At 35.4% G+C, this 15,122-nt stretch overlaps 1 protein-coding gene across 4 annotated transcripts in view; it reads right to left on the reverse strand.

Annotated features, from left to right (window-relative positions):
• Positions 1–15,122, reverse strand: part of Golga4 (golgin A4) — a 144,668-nt gene that overhangs the window by 27,607 nt on the left and 101,939 nt on the right. For all 4 annotated transcript variants that reach the window (XM_023719777.1, XM_023719775.1, XM_023719774.1 and 1 more), the window contains 4 exons: positions 11,383–11,538; positions 5,095–9,287; positions 4,018–4,139; positions 3,454–3,584 (listed from right to left, as the gene is read on the reverse strand). In XM_023719777.1, the coding sequence (XP_023575545.1) occupies positions 3,454–3,584; positions 4,018–4,139; positions 5,095–9,287; positions 11,383–11,538 (4,602 nt within the window). The remainder of the gene's footprint in view (positions 1–3,453; positions 3,585–4,017; positions 4,140–5,094; positions 9,288–11,382; positions 11,539–15,122) is intronic.

Genomic DNA, 15,122 nt, shown 5'->3' on the forward strand with positions numbered 1-15,122 from the left:
AAGCTAGAAAGTCTATGCCAGTGTGATGAAGGATCTGTGCTAGCAGGCTGAGGGATCTGAACTGGAGCCAGGAAGCAATACGCAAGTTAACAGAGCTCCCCCAAAAGATCCACAGCCATCCTCAGCAACAGTGATGTCCTGAGCTCCTTTAGCAAGGAGAAAAGCAGAGTTCTCATCAGGAAAGCCAATGCGACAAGCTTCATGAGGCTGAGCAGCACACCATCTTCCCCTCTGGAGCCAGGAAGCAATGCTCAAGATGAGGACTCAACCTTCTCCAAAGTTTATTGGGACAGCCAGCATGACAAGGTCTTCCAGCAGAACAGCCTGAGAGAACTAGCAGCTTCCAACAGCTCCAACAGCTTCTCCAAACAGCATGCCTAGCAGCATTTCGGCAGCTGCTCCTGTTCTGCTTGCTTGCTTGCTTGCTTTTCTTTTCTTTTCTGTTGTCCTGTCCTGTCCTGTCCTGTCCTGTCGTCCTGTCCTTTTTCTCTCTTTCTCTCTTTCTTTCTTTCTTTCTTTCTTTCTTGTAGTACCAGGGATTGAACTCAGGACGCCAGGCAAGCGCTTATTCTACCGAGTTATCCCCCCGGCCCTTGTTCTGCCTTTATGCTGCTGTCAACAATGTTCAGGTAGTTCTTCCACACCCACCACCATCCTATAATAGCCACTAGAAATTCTAGAATTGCAGCACCTGAACTGTGCCTAGCCTGAATTGAGGTGAAACATAAAAGCAGAACAAATTTGTAGGATTTTTTTGGGGGGGGGCTGTCTCAGGCTGCCTTAAGGGTGGGTCTGGGGATCAAACCACAGTCCCCTGGGCCTGACTGGGTTGGCTAGAGCTTAAACAACTGACCTATCCCACAAGCCCCCAAAGCAGAATGAATTTGAATTTATACATATGTATATAAGTATATAAACACAAAACTTTATATTTACATATATTTTCTATATATATGCATTTATCTATTATATTAAAATTTATAAATTACACTTATCTACTATATCTATATATAGCATGTGTATGCATGTGTGCACATATACATATAGTCACACCTTGGTATCTGTGGCGATTAGGTTCAAGACTACCTTACGCCATATCAAATTCCAGACATTCAAGTTTCTTATTAAAAAAATGCTGTATAAGCACATAACTTATGTACATCCTTATGTATATTGTCACTGAGATGACATAAGCTTATTGTTATGTAAATAACTGCTATATACTATTGTTTAGGAACTAGTGATAAGAAAAATAGTCCTTATAGCTTCAATTCATGCATAATTTTTTCTAAAGATTTCGAATCAGGGGGGCCGGAGAGATGGCTCAGTGGAATAAGCACTTGCCTGGCAAACACAAGGGCCTGAGTTCAATCCCTGGTTCCACCAAAAAAAAAAAAAAAAAAAGAAAGAAAGATTTCGAATCAGTAGCCGGTTGAATCAAGATAAAAGAGCAGTACATCAGAAGGACCATCTGTATGTAAATTTTATATGGACTACATTCTGAAATAATACTATTTGGGTTTTAGTGAGTTAATGTATTATTAAAATAAAGTTCATCTTGTTTCCTTTTAATGTAACTACTGTGGTAGAAAACTATAAAAAATGGCTGACATTACATTTTAATGGATAGTGCTGGTGTTAGGCAAGCTTGGGGAAAAAAAAAAAAAAAAGCTTGGGAAAGATTTCACCCATTCCCTTATCCACCTTCCACTACCTACCCACTTTCTCTACTATTTTAAACCGGAAGCACAGAGGACTATTTCATCTATGTCCCTAATATACAGCTAGTCTTCAAGGAGGAAGGAAGTTTATGCAAGAGAGCCTCTCTTATCCCTTACCTACATAACCACACGGGTTTGTCATTATCCTTTGATAGTCTACCAGGTGCTACTCCACACAAGAGACAGAGAAGTGGCTTCTAAAGGGAATTCTAGCACTGTAGAAGATTTTACCCCTGCAAATATAGCTTCCCAACTTAATTATTTGTGATAAATAACCATTGCCTTCTTAAAGTTCTTTTTTTTTTTTGGGGGGGGGAAGAGTCTTTACTTATGAAATATGTGAAATTAATTAAGAATCTCTGTTCTACCACTATGTATATTTAAGCAAAATAACTATGTTTAACTTGCTTTTCCTTCTGCCAAAAAATGAAAGACAGAAATAAACTAGCTATAATATATCTTCTAATTCCAACATTTGCTAAACAGTCTAGAACTAATAATATTTTCTTAAACTTAGCAAATATATACTCCAAGTATTTTTAAAAAGTGAAATTATTTGAATCTTTTCATAATGAGATTTAATGTTCAAAATCCATACAAAGGTGGCATGTACAGTATAGGCACATGTCATATCCTGAAATTTCAACTGCATTTAAAAACTAACAAGGGCCAGCCAGATAGCTCAGTTAACCAGAGTGCCTGCTTAGGCAGGCGCACAGACTGGCTTTCAATCCCTGGCATCACATGCTGTGCCAGTACCAGGCCCAGCCCTCCCCCCAGGACGCGATTGAGACTGGGTGTGGTGACATGTGCTGTAATCCCAGAGCTTGCGAGGCTGAAAACAGGAAGATCACCACAAGTCTGAACAGTGTAGTGAGACCCTGTAGACACTCTACTAATTACATAAAAAAATAATAATTAGTATCTATTCCCAGCTTAGATGTCTATTGCTGCATACCACAACAGTTGAGGCACAACTCTCCACTACGGAATTCTTAAACACCAAGTGCTTCTTCACATATAAGAAAATAAGGCTGGGGGTAATGAAATAACAAAAGAATACATGACCTGAGAATATTTTACTTTGTTGTATTTGCAAATATTCTTGGGGTCCAAAGTACTCACTAGCATGCATGTCTTTTTTACCTTCATGGCTCATTTTATTCTATTAGTGGTGACAGAACTAACACTAAACTATCCTAGCATTAAACAGGTAACATTTGACTGATGCATTTCATTATTTTTTTCTTCAATTTGCCCTGCCAAACCATCCAGAATAAAAACTGCAAATTTAATAGAGATGGAGTAGTTAACTGGATTTCCTTAAAAAAAAAAATCCCTAGTTAAGCAGTCACACTCAAATATACACACTAAATTAAACATCCCATTATTTAGACTTAATCCAAACACAAGTTCTCAATTCTTAGTCTGCTTCTCACAGATTAATCTGAATCTATGAGGAAGAAGGAAAAGAAAGTCTCTTCCCCTCAGTAACTTAACTGTTGGTTCAATATCAGCAAGTAGACTATGCTATCTGAATATTATAAAAGTACAATCCAGTCAAAAATCAATTACTCACAAATCTACATGTACTACCGAAGTACTAACTTAGGGAATAGTGCACAAAAACAAGATAAAATACACTTCTACATAAAGAGAAAACAAGAGATCCAATTCAACAGTACTATACAATCTATTACAGCTAAATTTCAAAAGAGAAAAAGTAAGTTACATCAAGGATTTCTTCATATCTTTTGGCTGTTCTTTGTAGATCATCATCCTTCTCTGCAATTTTTTTATGTAACTGATTTGTCTCTTCTTGATGGCTTTCTAAAAGTTCAGTTTCCACCTCCTGGGCCTTACCTAGTAAAAATGGACACACACAAGACGACACATTAGTCAATAGTGAACACATATAATCTCAATTTTTACTAAAAGCCTGCATTACAAATTAAGAAAAATTCAGTAAGAATTACAAGTTGTTTAGTGATACACTCAGCCAAAGAGTGATCAAATGATCAAAAGAACCCTCTCAGGGAGCCTAAGTATCTTTATAAGGTAATTACTAACTAATGCTTTCAGGTTCTTTCAGGAGCTTCTTCTGTCCTTGAGTCACTGCCAGATAATGCAGAGCAGAGAACTTCTAGGGAACCTACTGGAGACCTTTGTTGAACAAGAGTAATTTTTCCTCCAACTTAATGATATACAGTATTTATCCAACTGAAAAAAGGAAAAGCTTAAACTATAGCATCTGTGATTGTGATTTAATCCTTTCTGAATTTAAAGCTGTACTTACTGATAGTTTCTTTTATGGTCATTTCTAGTTCTTGTTCTTTTTGTGCCAGCTGGGTATTAAACTCCCTCATCAGCTGTTTTAATGTGGAATTGTGCTTCAACTCAAGATCTTCCTGCTCCTGTCTGAACAACAAAAATGTAGAGTTAACTGCTGCCACACAAAAAACTAATTGCAAAAGAGTTACTTGGATTTCAAGACAGTACACTCTCACTAGTAAAATAATTTTAAAGGGGTGTGTGTGTTTCAAGTACAGAAAGTTTCAGGAAAAATATAAACCATGAACCCTAGGGAGTGCTCTCAAACCTGAAGAGTAACTTTTCCCACTTTAAATTTCCACTGTAGACACCTGTGCTATCTAATAATAATAATAATTATGCTACTACTAAATATAATAAAACCAAAAAGAAAAGTTACTTGGATAAATAGCTAGTAATTACCATCTTACAAAGTGTTTCTAGTTTTTCTCCTTAAATGGACATGGATACCACTGCCTGCTCTCTTAACCTGTTTTTTAATTTCTCTTCAATATTTTAACTTACTGAATTTATGTTCAATACTGCTTTCTTCAGTACTTGAGGAGCAAAGCTCTATCACTGAGCTATATCCTCAACCCTTTTGTTATTTTAAAAAATTTTTTATTTATTAATTTTAATGAGAAAGAAATAGCAATGAGACAGTTTCAAAACAGGTTAGTAGGGACAGTTACAATAATTAATACATTGCATATTGTTGTCTTAAAGAAATTATTATTATCTTTTTTTTTTTTTTTTTTTTTTTTTTTTGGTGGTACCAGGGATAGAACTCAGGACCTTGTACTTGCCAGGCAAGCACTTATTTCACTGAACTATTTCCCCAGCTCTGGTTTTTTTTGTTGTTGTTGTTATTTTTTAAAATTTTGAGACAAGAATTTGCAAAGTTGTTCAGACTGCCCTCAAAGTTGACAGCCTCACACCTCAGCCTCCTGAGTAACTTGGCCTTACATTTAACATTCTGTGTATGTGGAGCATCCAGATAACTTAAAATAACTGTATTAGCACATGCACAAAAAGAATAGAGGAGTGCTAAAATAAAACTTACTTGATTTTCTCCTGCATTTCTTGCTCACATTCTTTCTTTAGTAGATTTAATTCTTGCTGATGCTCCTTCCTTAATGTTCGAAGGTCTTTCTGCAATCTAACAATCTCCTTGCTCAGTTTTTGCTTTTCTCTCTCTGCCTCTGCTAACTTAAATTCCAGGTCATTGTGCTGGGCTTCCAAGTTACCAACCAATTTGGGTTGGATTACATGCGATTGAGAATTTTCTTTGGTACTGTCTCCCAAAACTTCAGTGAGTTTTTTTTCATCGATATGTTGCTGTACAGCCTGTAATTTCTTATATTTTGAAATCAACTCTTCCATTTCGAGTCTATGTCCCTCCTTTTCTCTTACTAAGCAAGAGTCCAGTTCTTTTATCTTTTGCTCCAATGCCTGACAAGTTAGTTCCTTCTCCTGGAGGGTTTTCTGGATATTGTAAACTACATTTTCCAAGTTCTGCTTTGCCCCTTTATTATCTTGACCTCCCTCTTCTTCCACAGGCTGAGATGCTATCAAAGAATATTTCTTTTTCTCTTCAAGGTCTTCTTGAAGAACCTGACCCTCATCTTCTTTTGCTTCAGCACATTCTAACTGCATGAAGACCTCCTGGTTCTTGTACTGCACTTCAGGTGATAATGTAATTGTCTCTTTTTCCTGTTCTAGCTTATTTTTTTCAGTTAAACTTCTTTGTAAAGCACTAACTTTTTCTTCATATGCCTTTTGCACAGAGCTTTGGGAATCTGCTTCTTTTTGTTCAGTATACACTGCCATATTTTTTGCTATTTCTGATTGTGGAAAACTTTCTACTAACTTAAGTTTTTCTTCTAAGATGTGAATTTCCTTCTCTCTTTCTTGCAATTTTTTATTTAGCTCATTCAAATGGCTTTCTACACCTTTTTTATGTTGCTGTTCTTTCTCCTCCACTTGAGACAATAGCTGTTTCTTGATAGCAGCAATTTTTTGTTCAGCTTTTTTCTTTAATTCTGCTAATTTTGTTGCACTTTCCAATTCAAATTTCTCTTCCAATGATTTAAACTCCTCTTCCTTGATTTTCATACTTGAATTCAAAGATTCTAATTCTTTACTCTTAATTTCAAGTTCAGCTTCCATGAAAGACACTTGCTTTTCAAGCTTTAAGACTTTTTCCTCAGCTTCCTTAGCCCTGTTATCCTTTTCTTCTCCTAAGTCTTGAAAGTGTTTAAGTTTATGAACCAATTCTTTCTGCTCATTATCTTTTTCTTGATTGTAATTTTTTAAAATTTCATTTAAGGACTCAATTTCAGTTGTTTTCTGAGTAACATGATCCTCTAATTCCTTAATCCTTGCTGTTTGAGTCTTTAACTCAGTCTCTAAATTACTCTCCTTTTTCTCCATCTTGTTTTTGTTATCTTCCATTTCACACTTCAGATGTTCAAACTGTTTCTTTTGCTGATCAAGGTTTTCCTTCAATAAATATATATGCTCATCTTTTTCACTAGCTTCCTTTGTTTTTAACTCAAGCTGCATCTGAGATTCTTTAATAGTGTTTTGATATTGTACAAACTTTGATTGTGCTTTTTTCTTCCATTCTGAGAATTTGTTAGACCAGTGATCCACCTGCTCAAGAGCAGAAATTTTCTCTTTATTCAGAGTATCGACTCTCAAAGATAAATCTTGCACCTGATCCTGTAATTCATGTTGTTGTTTATCATACTGCTTACTTAGTGAGGAAATGGCTGCTTCTTTTTCAGTTAGGCTGATACTATTTTGAAGCTGAGCATTCAAATCAGTTAGTTGTTTTTTAAGAATGACCATCTCAGATTTTTTTTCTGTAAGCTCTTCTTTCATCAGTGTGACAGCATTGATGTTTTCAGATAATTCTTTCTTTAACTGTGTGATACAAGACTCTTTTTCTGAAGCAACCTGTTGCTGATTACCTCCTTCCTTCTGTAGGGCTTCTTTTTCTGTTATAAGACCTTCGATTTCAGCTTTCATGCTCTTAATTTGATTTTCCTTTTCTTCTAACTGGTGGGTGGCCTGTTGGAAAGAAGTACTTAGTGTATTTTGCTCTTCTGCTAGTTGTCTAAGTTGTGCTTCTAATTCAGAAACTTTGCAAATTTTTATCATCAATGCCTCCTTAACTTTAGTTGTGTGGTGCTGACAATGAGAGATCTTCGCAACAATGGCATTAGTTTTACTACCACAAATGTCTATTAGCTCATTTGTTTTAGCTTCTAATAAAGCTTCAGTTTTCTTGTAGTAACTATCTATCTGAAATGCTAGTTCCTCAGACAGTGTCTTGAATGCTAAGCTTTTGTCCTCTAGGCTTTTATTACTTGTTTCATGTAAAGACTTTAAGCTCTGGAATTCCTCATCCTTGGTTTTCAATTTATCAGTCAATTCAGAAACCTTAAACATATCTTTTTCTGCCAGCACTTTCAGTTCAACTAGTTGCTCCTGAAGAGAAGTATTTTCTTTCAAAGACTGGTTCAAGTCAACCTCTAGCTTTTCAAGTTGTGCTCTGAGTATAGTTTCATTCTGTGAAAGAGTAGTCATATGAACACACTTCTGCTTTAGCTGCTCCTGCAATTCATTTAATGCTCCATCCTGTTTAACACCTTCTTCCTTCAGCCATATTATTTCCTTATTCATCTCTTCCTTTTCACACCCACATATATGGATCTTTTGCTTGAGTTCATCTATCTCTTGCTCTTTCTTCTGTAATTGGATTTCATATTTTTCATGAAGTTCTTCAGCTTGCTCCTTAAGTTTTTTTTCCCAGCTTGAGACAACATTGTTGAGTTCTTGCTGGTGCACCTCTGTGAGACTTTCTATTTGCTCCTTCTGGTTTGTTTCAAGTTTTGACACTGCATCACTGATTCCAGCTAAGTTAGCCTGTGACATTTCCAACATTTTGGCATTGAACTGCTTTTCTTTCTGATCAAGCTCTAGGACAGTATTTTCAAGCTCTTTTCTAAGTTTGGCTTCCTGATCCACCAGTTTCTTCTTTAATGTTTCTTGTGTCTCCTTTGCTTTCTGTTTAATTTTTTCCATCTTCTTTTCTTGATTTTTAAATTTAGTTTCATACTCCTCCTGCAATGTACTAACACTATCCTCCTTGGCTGACAATTTCTTTTTGAGTATCTCAATTTCTTTACATTGTCCGTCTCTTATTTGTAAAATTGTATTTTCTTTTTCCAACAACATTTGTTTTGTCTGCTCTTGTTCAATGTTACTATCTTTAAGTTGGGACTCATATAATTGTGTTAAAGATTGTATTTTCTGCTCCATTTCACTGTTCTGTTTTTCAAGTTGTTGCATCGTGTCCTGCACCTGCATTTTATGCATATCTAACTCAGTACAAACATTTTTCTTCTGTGTTTCAATTTCAGCTACCTGATCGATAAGAATAATTTTTTCTCTTTCCAAGTTTAGTAACTTCTGCTGCAATTGAGCGACCTGCTCCTCATATGCTTTTGCCTGTTCATGTGTGGTGCTCTGGTATGACTGAGTAAGATCCAGCTTAACAGATGCCTGCTGGAGTTCTTCTTTGGATTTTTTAATTTCTGCCTCTAAATGTTCTACATGAGCCTGCTGTTCTTCCAAATTCTTGTTCTTTTCCTTCAATAGAAGCCTCAATTCATTAATTTGCTCTTCTAATGCATTTTCAGTTCTTTGGATAGATATTTCTTGTTCTTTAATTATTCTATCAACTTGCTGCTGATGCTGATTTTTCTGTTCATCCAGCCTGGCCTCTAATTCCTGCTTCATTTTATCTGATTGATTTGTTAAAACAGAAAGTTCCTCTTCTAGCTTACTGCGAGCTTTTAATACTTCTGACAGCTCAGAAGATAACGATTCCAGTTCTGTTTGCTTCACATCAAGCTTTTCTAAAGTCTTTTCATTCATCTCTTCTATGTGAGCCTGGAAAAGACTCTCTTTCTCTTTCAGTAAGGTTTCTTTTTCTTTTTCCCATGTCTCCCTACATTTTTTCATCTCCGTCTGATGCTGTTGTTTTAAGATTTCGAGTTTTTCAGTCCAAAGCTTATCCTGCTGATGCTGCAGGCTCTCCAATTCTGCCTTCTGTTTTTCAGCCATGATTTTAAGTTCTTCATTGTGTTTATTTTTTTCAGCTTCCAAATAAACAGCTAAATCTTCTGATTGATTTTTGTTTTCTTGCAAGCTTTTTGCCAAAGAACTTTCTAATTCAAGAATTCTCTGTTAAAGAAAACGGATTTATTTTTAGCAATAATATACAGATATGTCCAGTACCCACTTAAAAGTTAATTTAGATAACTATATATCATACCAAACAACTAAATGACAAGCAATATGTTTACCCCGAATTACTAAAGGAATCATATAATAGAGAAAAGATATTTTTTTTTATTTTTTATTTTTTTTTATTTTTCAACAAATAATACACTGCATATATTCTTAGTGGTTAATTGCTGTACAAGATGCGGACTTGTGATCCTATTTACAAACACCATTAGAACAAATCATTCTATTCATTAACAGAATGTAACTATATATCTATCCCAACCACTTTGAATACACAGATACAAAATGGACATTCATCTGTATACCCCATTTTTTCTAAGTTCCGTTATTGAATATTATAGGTGTGTAAACTCAGCAAAATATTCTAAAAGAGTCCAGTAGCCCATAATAGCATTGGGTCTTCTGTTTAACCGGCAATGTCAGAAATTATTGACCTGAGTCCCCCACAGCTCAACTTAACAGCATGGCTTTATTTCTTATAATTTCGTCTTCATACTTTTCTGCTGGATGGTTAAGACCAAGGAGAAAAGATATTTTTAATAGTCTTCAAAATTCTGGAATTTCTCCTTATTTGGTTAACTATTTCAACTACTATTTCTTTCAAGAATATTCTAACTGGATATTCAAAACAGAAATAAATCACAATGTATCATAGTAACATATGTTACCACAAGTTGGATTCTACCCCTCAATATTTATTTTAAGGATTATGGTATAGTATACTACTTAAATGATTTAATTTTAGAAGAAAAATAACATATGTGATTTTCCTTACTATATCTGAGTTTCCTAGCCACAAATTATTATTCAGAAGGTTTTCTTTAAAAATGTACTTATGGACCAGGGAGATAGCACAGTAGAATAAACGCCTCCCTGGCAAGCGCAGGGTCCTGAGTTCAATCCCCAGTATTGCAAAAAAATAGAAAGACAGACAGAAAGAGGTACTTATACAAATTTTACCAGAGATTACTATTATCTCATAAACATATCAGTTTTGGTTCTGACGAAAAGCTAAAGTAAGCAGAGCCATAGAAGGTCAGAAGGAACTAAAAAAAGTCCAACCTCTTCATATGAATAGTAAGGAAACTATGGTACAATTAATTTACAAATCGAGCAAAGTATAAGACATAGGCTGCTTAAGTGCTTATTTCATCCTACTATGCCACCTTTTATAAATGTTTGGCTTTGGTTTTTTTATTTGTATTTTAGTACAGGGTCTATAGGGTCTCACTATGTAGATCAGACTCATAGTGATCTGCCTATGTTCAGCCTCCCAAGAGCTGAGATTACAGGCACACGCCATCATGCCCAGTCTCAACTGGGCACACCCCGGGGGTGGGGCCGGCATCACACGCCAGGGTATAAATGTTAATGGTGGAAAATATAAAGCACAATTTAGAAGTGTAGGTAAGGAGTATAACTGTTTCACTGTCTAAATCACAGCAAAAAGGCTAACATCTAAATAGCATTACTATGTTTTCAAAACAGCACAATTCAAAATACTGCTGAGAGAAAGGACCAGTGGGTTTTACAAATATGTATACTCAGGGGTGTGTGTGTGTGTGTGTGTACACATACACACAATATGGATATGAAAGTAGGGAGTTGCTATAACTAAACTCTGACATAAGCACAAAACAGATAATGTTTAGGACGTGGTGTGAGATGAAGGTTGACAAGCAAGAAGATGCTAAGAGAAGTACTATCTACAAAGTGAGGCTACTTCCTAGAGATCAAGGCTGAGTAGACAATGGAACAGAGATGCTGAGCAGTCTGAGTACAAAGGGGCAGAATGAGTGGCTGATGAAAATATAGCTAGCTCAAACTAGAAGCACCATGTAGCAAACAGAGCACCAAACCCATGCTCGTGAACAGTACACACTACCTAAAAAATGAAAGTCATATATATACATAAACCTAACCCAGTTAAAAAAAAGCTTCTCTGAAACTGTAATTAATGCAGAGCTACTGATAATCTCCATAAGAAATCAATTTCCTAGCTCTGGAGCCTACACATTGTTTAACTTACAGTTCTGTAAGTTTCTGCTTCTTGCTGAAGGTCCTGAAGTTTATTTTCACTCTCTATGAGGATTGCTTTTTTCTGCAATTCTAACTCCTCCAGGGCCAAAGATTCTTGCAGCTCTTTTTCTTGGGTGATCTTCAAATATTCTGATTGACTCTTTTCCTGTGCCAAAAACAATTAGTATCATCTTAAACCCACATAAATATTTAGCATTCCCAAAGCATTTCCACAAGAATTATTTTTTCATTTGATCTGCTCCCATCCCTGTGAGATAGGCAACACCATCATCTCTCTCATCTGCAGAAATGAGGCACTGAAGTTATTTTCCACTATAGCTTTGCCACAATTATGCTTGCAATGAAAAGTTCTGTTCCAATAAGCCCATTATGTATGCTATTTTTCTACTGCTTAAAACACTTTACACGACACCTCAAAAAGTGAAGGATCTTATAAGTGCTGCTATCTTATCCAAGTGAAATTGGTACTTCAACAGTAGGTTTAGAAACTAGATTTTTAAATTTACGTACTTTGTGAGAAACACCTCATAGGGTCCCTCACATGGAAAAGCAAATAAAAATCAGAAGATTACTTCTGAATACATAGGTTAGATCAAGAAAATAAGCATAAAACAAAGCCTACAGGACTCTTTTTAGATGATCTGAGCTCCAACACACCCTCAGTTCCGAAAAGCTTCTTTGTCCTTACTATGTATTCATATTTATGTTTATATTTATATTAGAAGTTTTCACTTTTTTGGGAAGATAAGCAAGCACTTTTAACATTAAATTAGCAAGCTAAGTGATAATTTCTTAATTGAAGTCTAATTACAAGAAGTGTACTTACCCATACTTATTAGACACAGGGTTTTTTTGCTTTTGTTTTTGTTTTCTTATGTATTTGGTACAGAGACTCACTATGCAGCTTGGACTCATAGTGATCCTATTTTCAGCCTCCCCAGCACTGCTATTACAGGTGTGCACAACCACACCCAGTCTCTGTGGTCGATTCAGCACACCTAGAGGTGAGGCCAGCAAGGCATGTGATGCTGGGGATGGAACCCTGGTCCCTGTGCTTGCCTAAGCAGGCACTTGGTCCTCTAAGCTATCTCTCCGGCCCTGATATAGATTATTGACAGCAGTAATTTTCAGATCATTATACTCTAGTGAAGTATAATACTTCATGAAACAATTATGTTTCATATTATATTGATTTTTAAACATTTTCAATATACTGTACTGCTTAATACAATGCGTGTGTGCACAAATGCTCTGGATTAAACACAAAACCTTTACACTGAGCTTTATGCACAATCTGTTTTTGACTCACCGGGCTTGCCAAGTCAGGCTGGGCTCAAACTTGCAATCTTTCCTGCCTCACCTTCCCAGAGTACAGGTATGCACCACAACACCCATGTAAATATATTTTAAATGCAATTTTTCTATATCTGAATAAAAATGAAAGAGGAAAATTGAAACTCTGTTCAATTAAGAAAGGAAGGGAATGTTGCCTATAATCCTAGCATTCTGAGAGGCTATGGCAGAAAGAGTCCAAGTTCAGATCCAGTCTGGGCAACTTAGTGACTTACTTAGACCCTGACTCAAAATAAAAATTTAAAAAGGGTTAGAGATGTAGCTCAGTGTGAAGGCCCTGGGTTCAGAAACACAAACAAGAAAAAAACAAAACAAAACAAAAAAAGCAACATAAAGGAAGTGGAAAACATACATTCACATATGTGTCTTTCTTGTACTACTTAAAATATATCTTAATATATCAGTTCCTAGAAAACAACATTAATAGGGGATGTAAATGAAGGACCATTTTGTATCTGTATATACAAAATAGTTAGGATAGACATACAGCTACCTTCTCTTAATTCAATTAAAAGTAAGATTTGTACTAATAATGTTTGGACAGGATATCATGTCTGGCCTAGCCACCAGTAACTGTCACGGTCATTATGCATGTCCACAACACACTAGAACTTTGATATCCTATCCTCAAACTGTTAGAAGTGCCGGTCATTTACTTGCCATTCCAGTATTTATCTTATGTTTCACTCTTAGTACTTCTTTGCTATCGTGAAAACTTTTTCTTAGTTCAATCATTTTGAAACATTTAATTTTTAATTAATTAGAATTTAATTTTCTGAATATTGCTTAATCTTAATTTTTGTTCTAAGATTTATACTATATCTTTGACTTACAATTTATTTAAAAGACATTGTATGATATCTTTTCCTAGTAGTAGAAACTTTGAAAAGTATATTTCCATTTTCTGTTGACTTTATATTACTTCTTCCCTGTCTTTTATACACACATACATACACATATATGGAAAAAAATATGTGTATAACCCCCCCCAAAAAAAAGGATATCATGTCTGCATCTTGTACTATGAATAGCTACTATGAAGACAATAAGCAATGTATTAATTATTGTAACTGTCCTACTAACCCATTTTGAAACTGTCTGGTTGTTATTTGTTTCTCAATAGAAGTAATAATAAAAAAAAAAAAGAAAGAAAGAAAAGAAAACAATACTAATAATGTCAATGTTTAAGGCCAAGTTGCTCCAAAAACCCAAACTGCCCCAGCATGAAAGTCCACAATTGGTCTTCATTAAGGGCTTTTTAACATTGTTTCCAGTTTCACTTATAAGAATTCCACTTTTGGGCCAGAGAGATAGCTCAGTAGAATAAGCATCTGCCTGGCAAGCACACGGTCCTGAGTTCAATCCCTGCTACTTCCAAAAAAAAAAGGTTCCTTATAAGAATTCCAATTTCTTCCTTAATTTCCATGCCCCCATTTGCTTTCTGTCCCTATTTTTAATTTGAACTGTCTTGTTATGGCTTAATATTCTCACACCTTTCTATAAGTTCTCAAAAATACTCCCAATTCAGACCAACAAAAAATGCAAATACATGTCAATATGTGTAGATTTCACAACTACACACTAATTTTCTAACTTTCAGACAGAACAGTACTTAAAATCATGTGCCTGTTTGCCCCACAAAGAAGACTAGAAAATTTGTGACATCAGTTCAAGAATTCTTGCTATTAAAAATTTCCTGAGCATTGGGGCCAGGGAGATGGCTCATTAGAATAAGTGCTTCCCTGGCAAGCGCAAGGGCCTGAGTTCAATCCCCAGTTCTGCCAAAAAAAAAAAAAAATTTCCTGAACAACAAAAACAAAAAAATTCCTGACATTCAGCCACAATTAAGAATGAAGAAAATGATGTATGAAAACAATTACAGTTTTAAGACTATTTCTCATCCTTTTTCACTGAACACATTTTAAAATTATACATATTATTTTACAACTTCATATTAAAACAAACTACATTTTTAGTATTAGCATTCCTCATAGTAATTTATATACAAAGATTCCACAAGAAATTTTTTTTCTAATTTTCAAATTATGCCAGTTGAACAAAGTTTTCAGCAAAAATACGAATCTAAGCTTTTCTGGTTATTGATTTTGTCATTTCAGTAAATTTTTTAGAATTTAAGTTTATTCTTTAAACTGAAGCATATTAACTTTTTTCTTCTTTAAAATGTAATTGAGGGCTGGCGAGATGGCTCAGTGGTCTAAAGCACCTACTTGGAACAAGCTTGGCAAAGCACAGGGACCACGGTTCGATCCCCCAGCACCACATGCCAGCCAGCCTCGCCCCCTGGTGGGCTGAGCTGGCCACACACACACACACACACACACACATAATAAATAAATAAATGTTAAAAAAAATGTA

This window comes from Octodon degus, unplaced genomic scaffold (genome assembly GCF_000260255.1).
Source record: "Octodon degus isolate 3935 unplaced genomic scaffold, OctDeg1.0 scaffold00071, whole genome shotgun sequence".
NCBI classification, from domain to species: Eukaryota; Metazoa; Chordata; class Mammalia; order Rodentia; family Octodontidae; genus Octodon; species Octodon degus.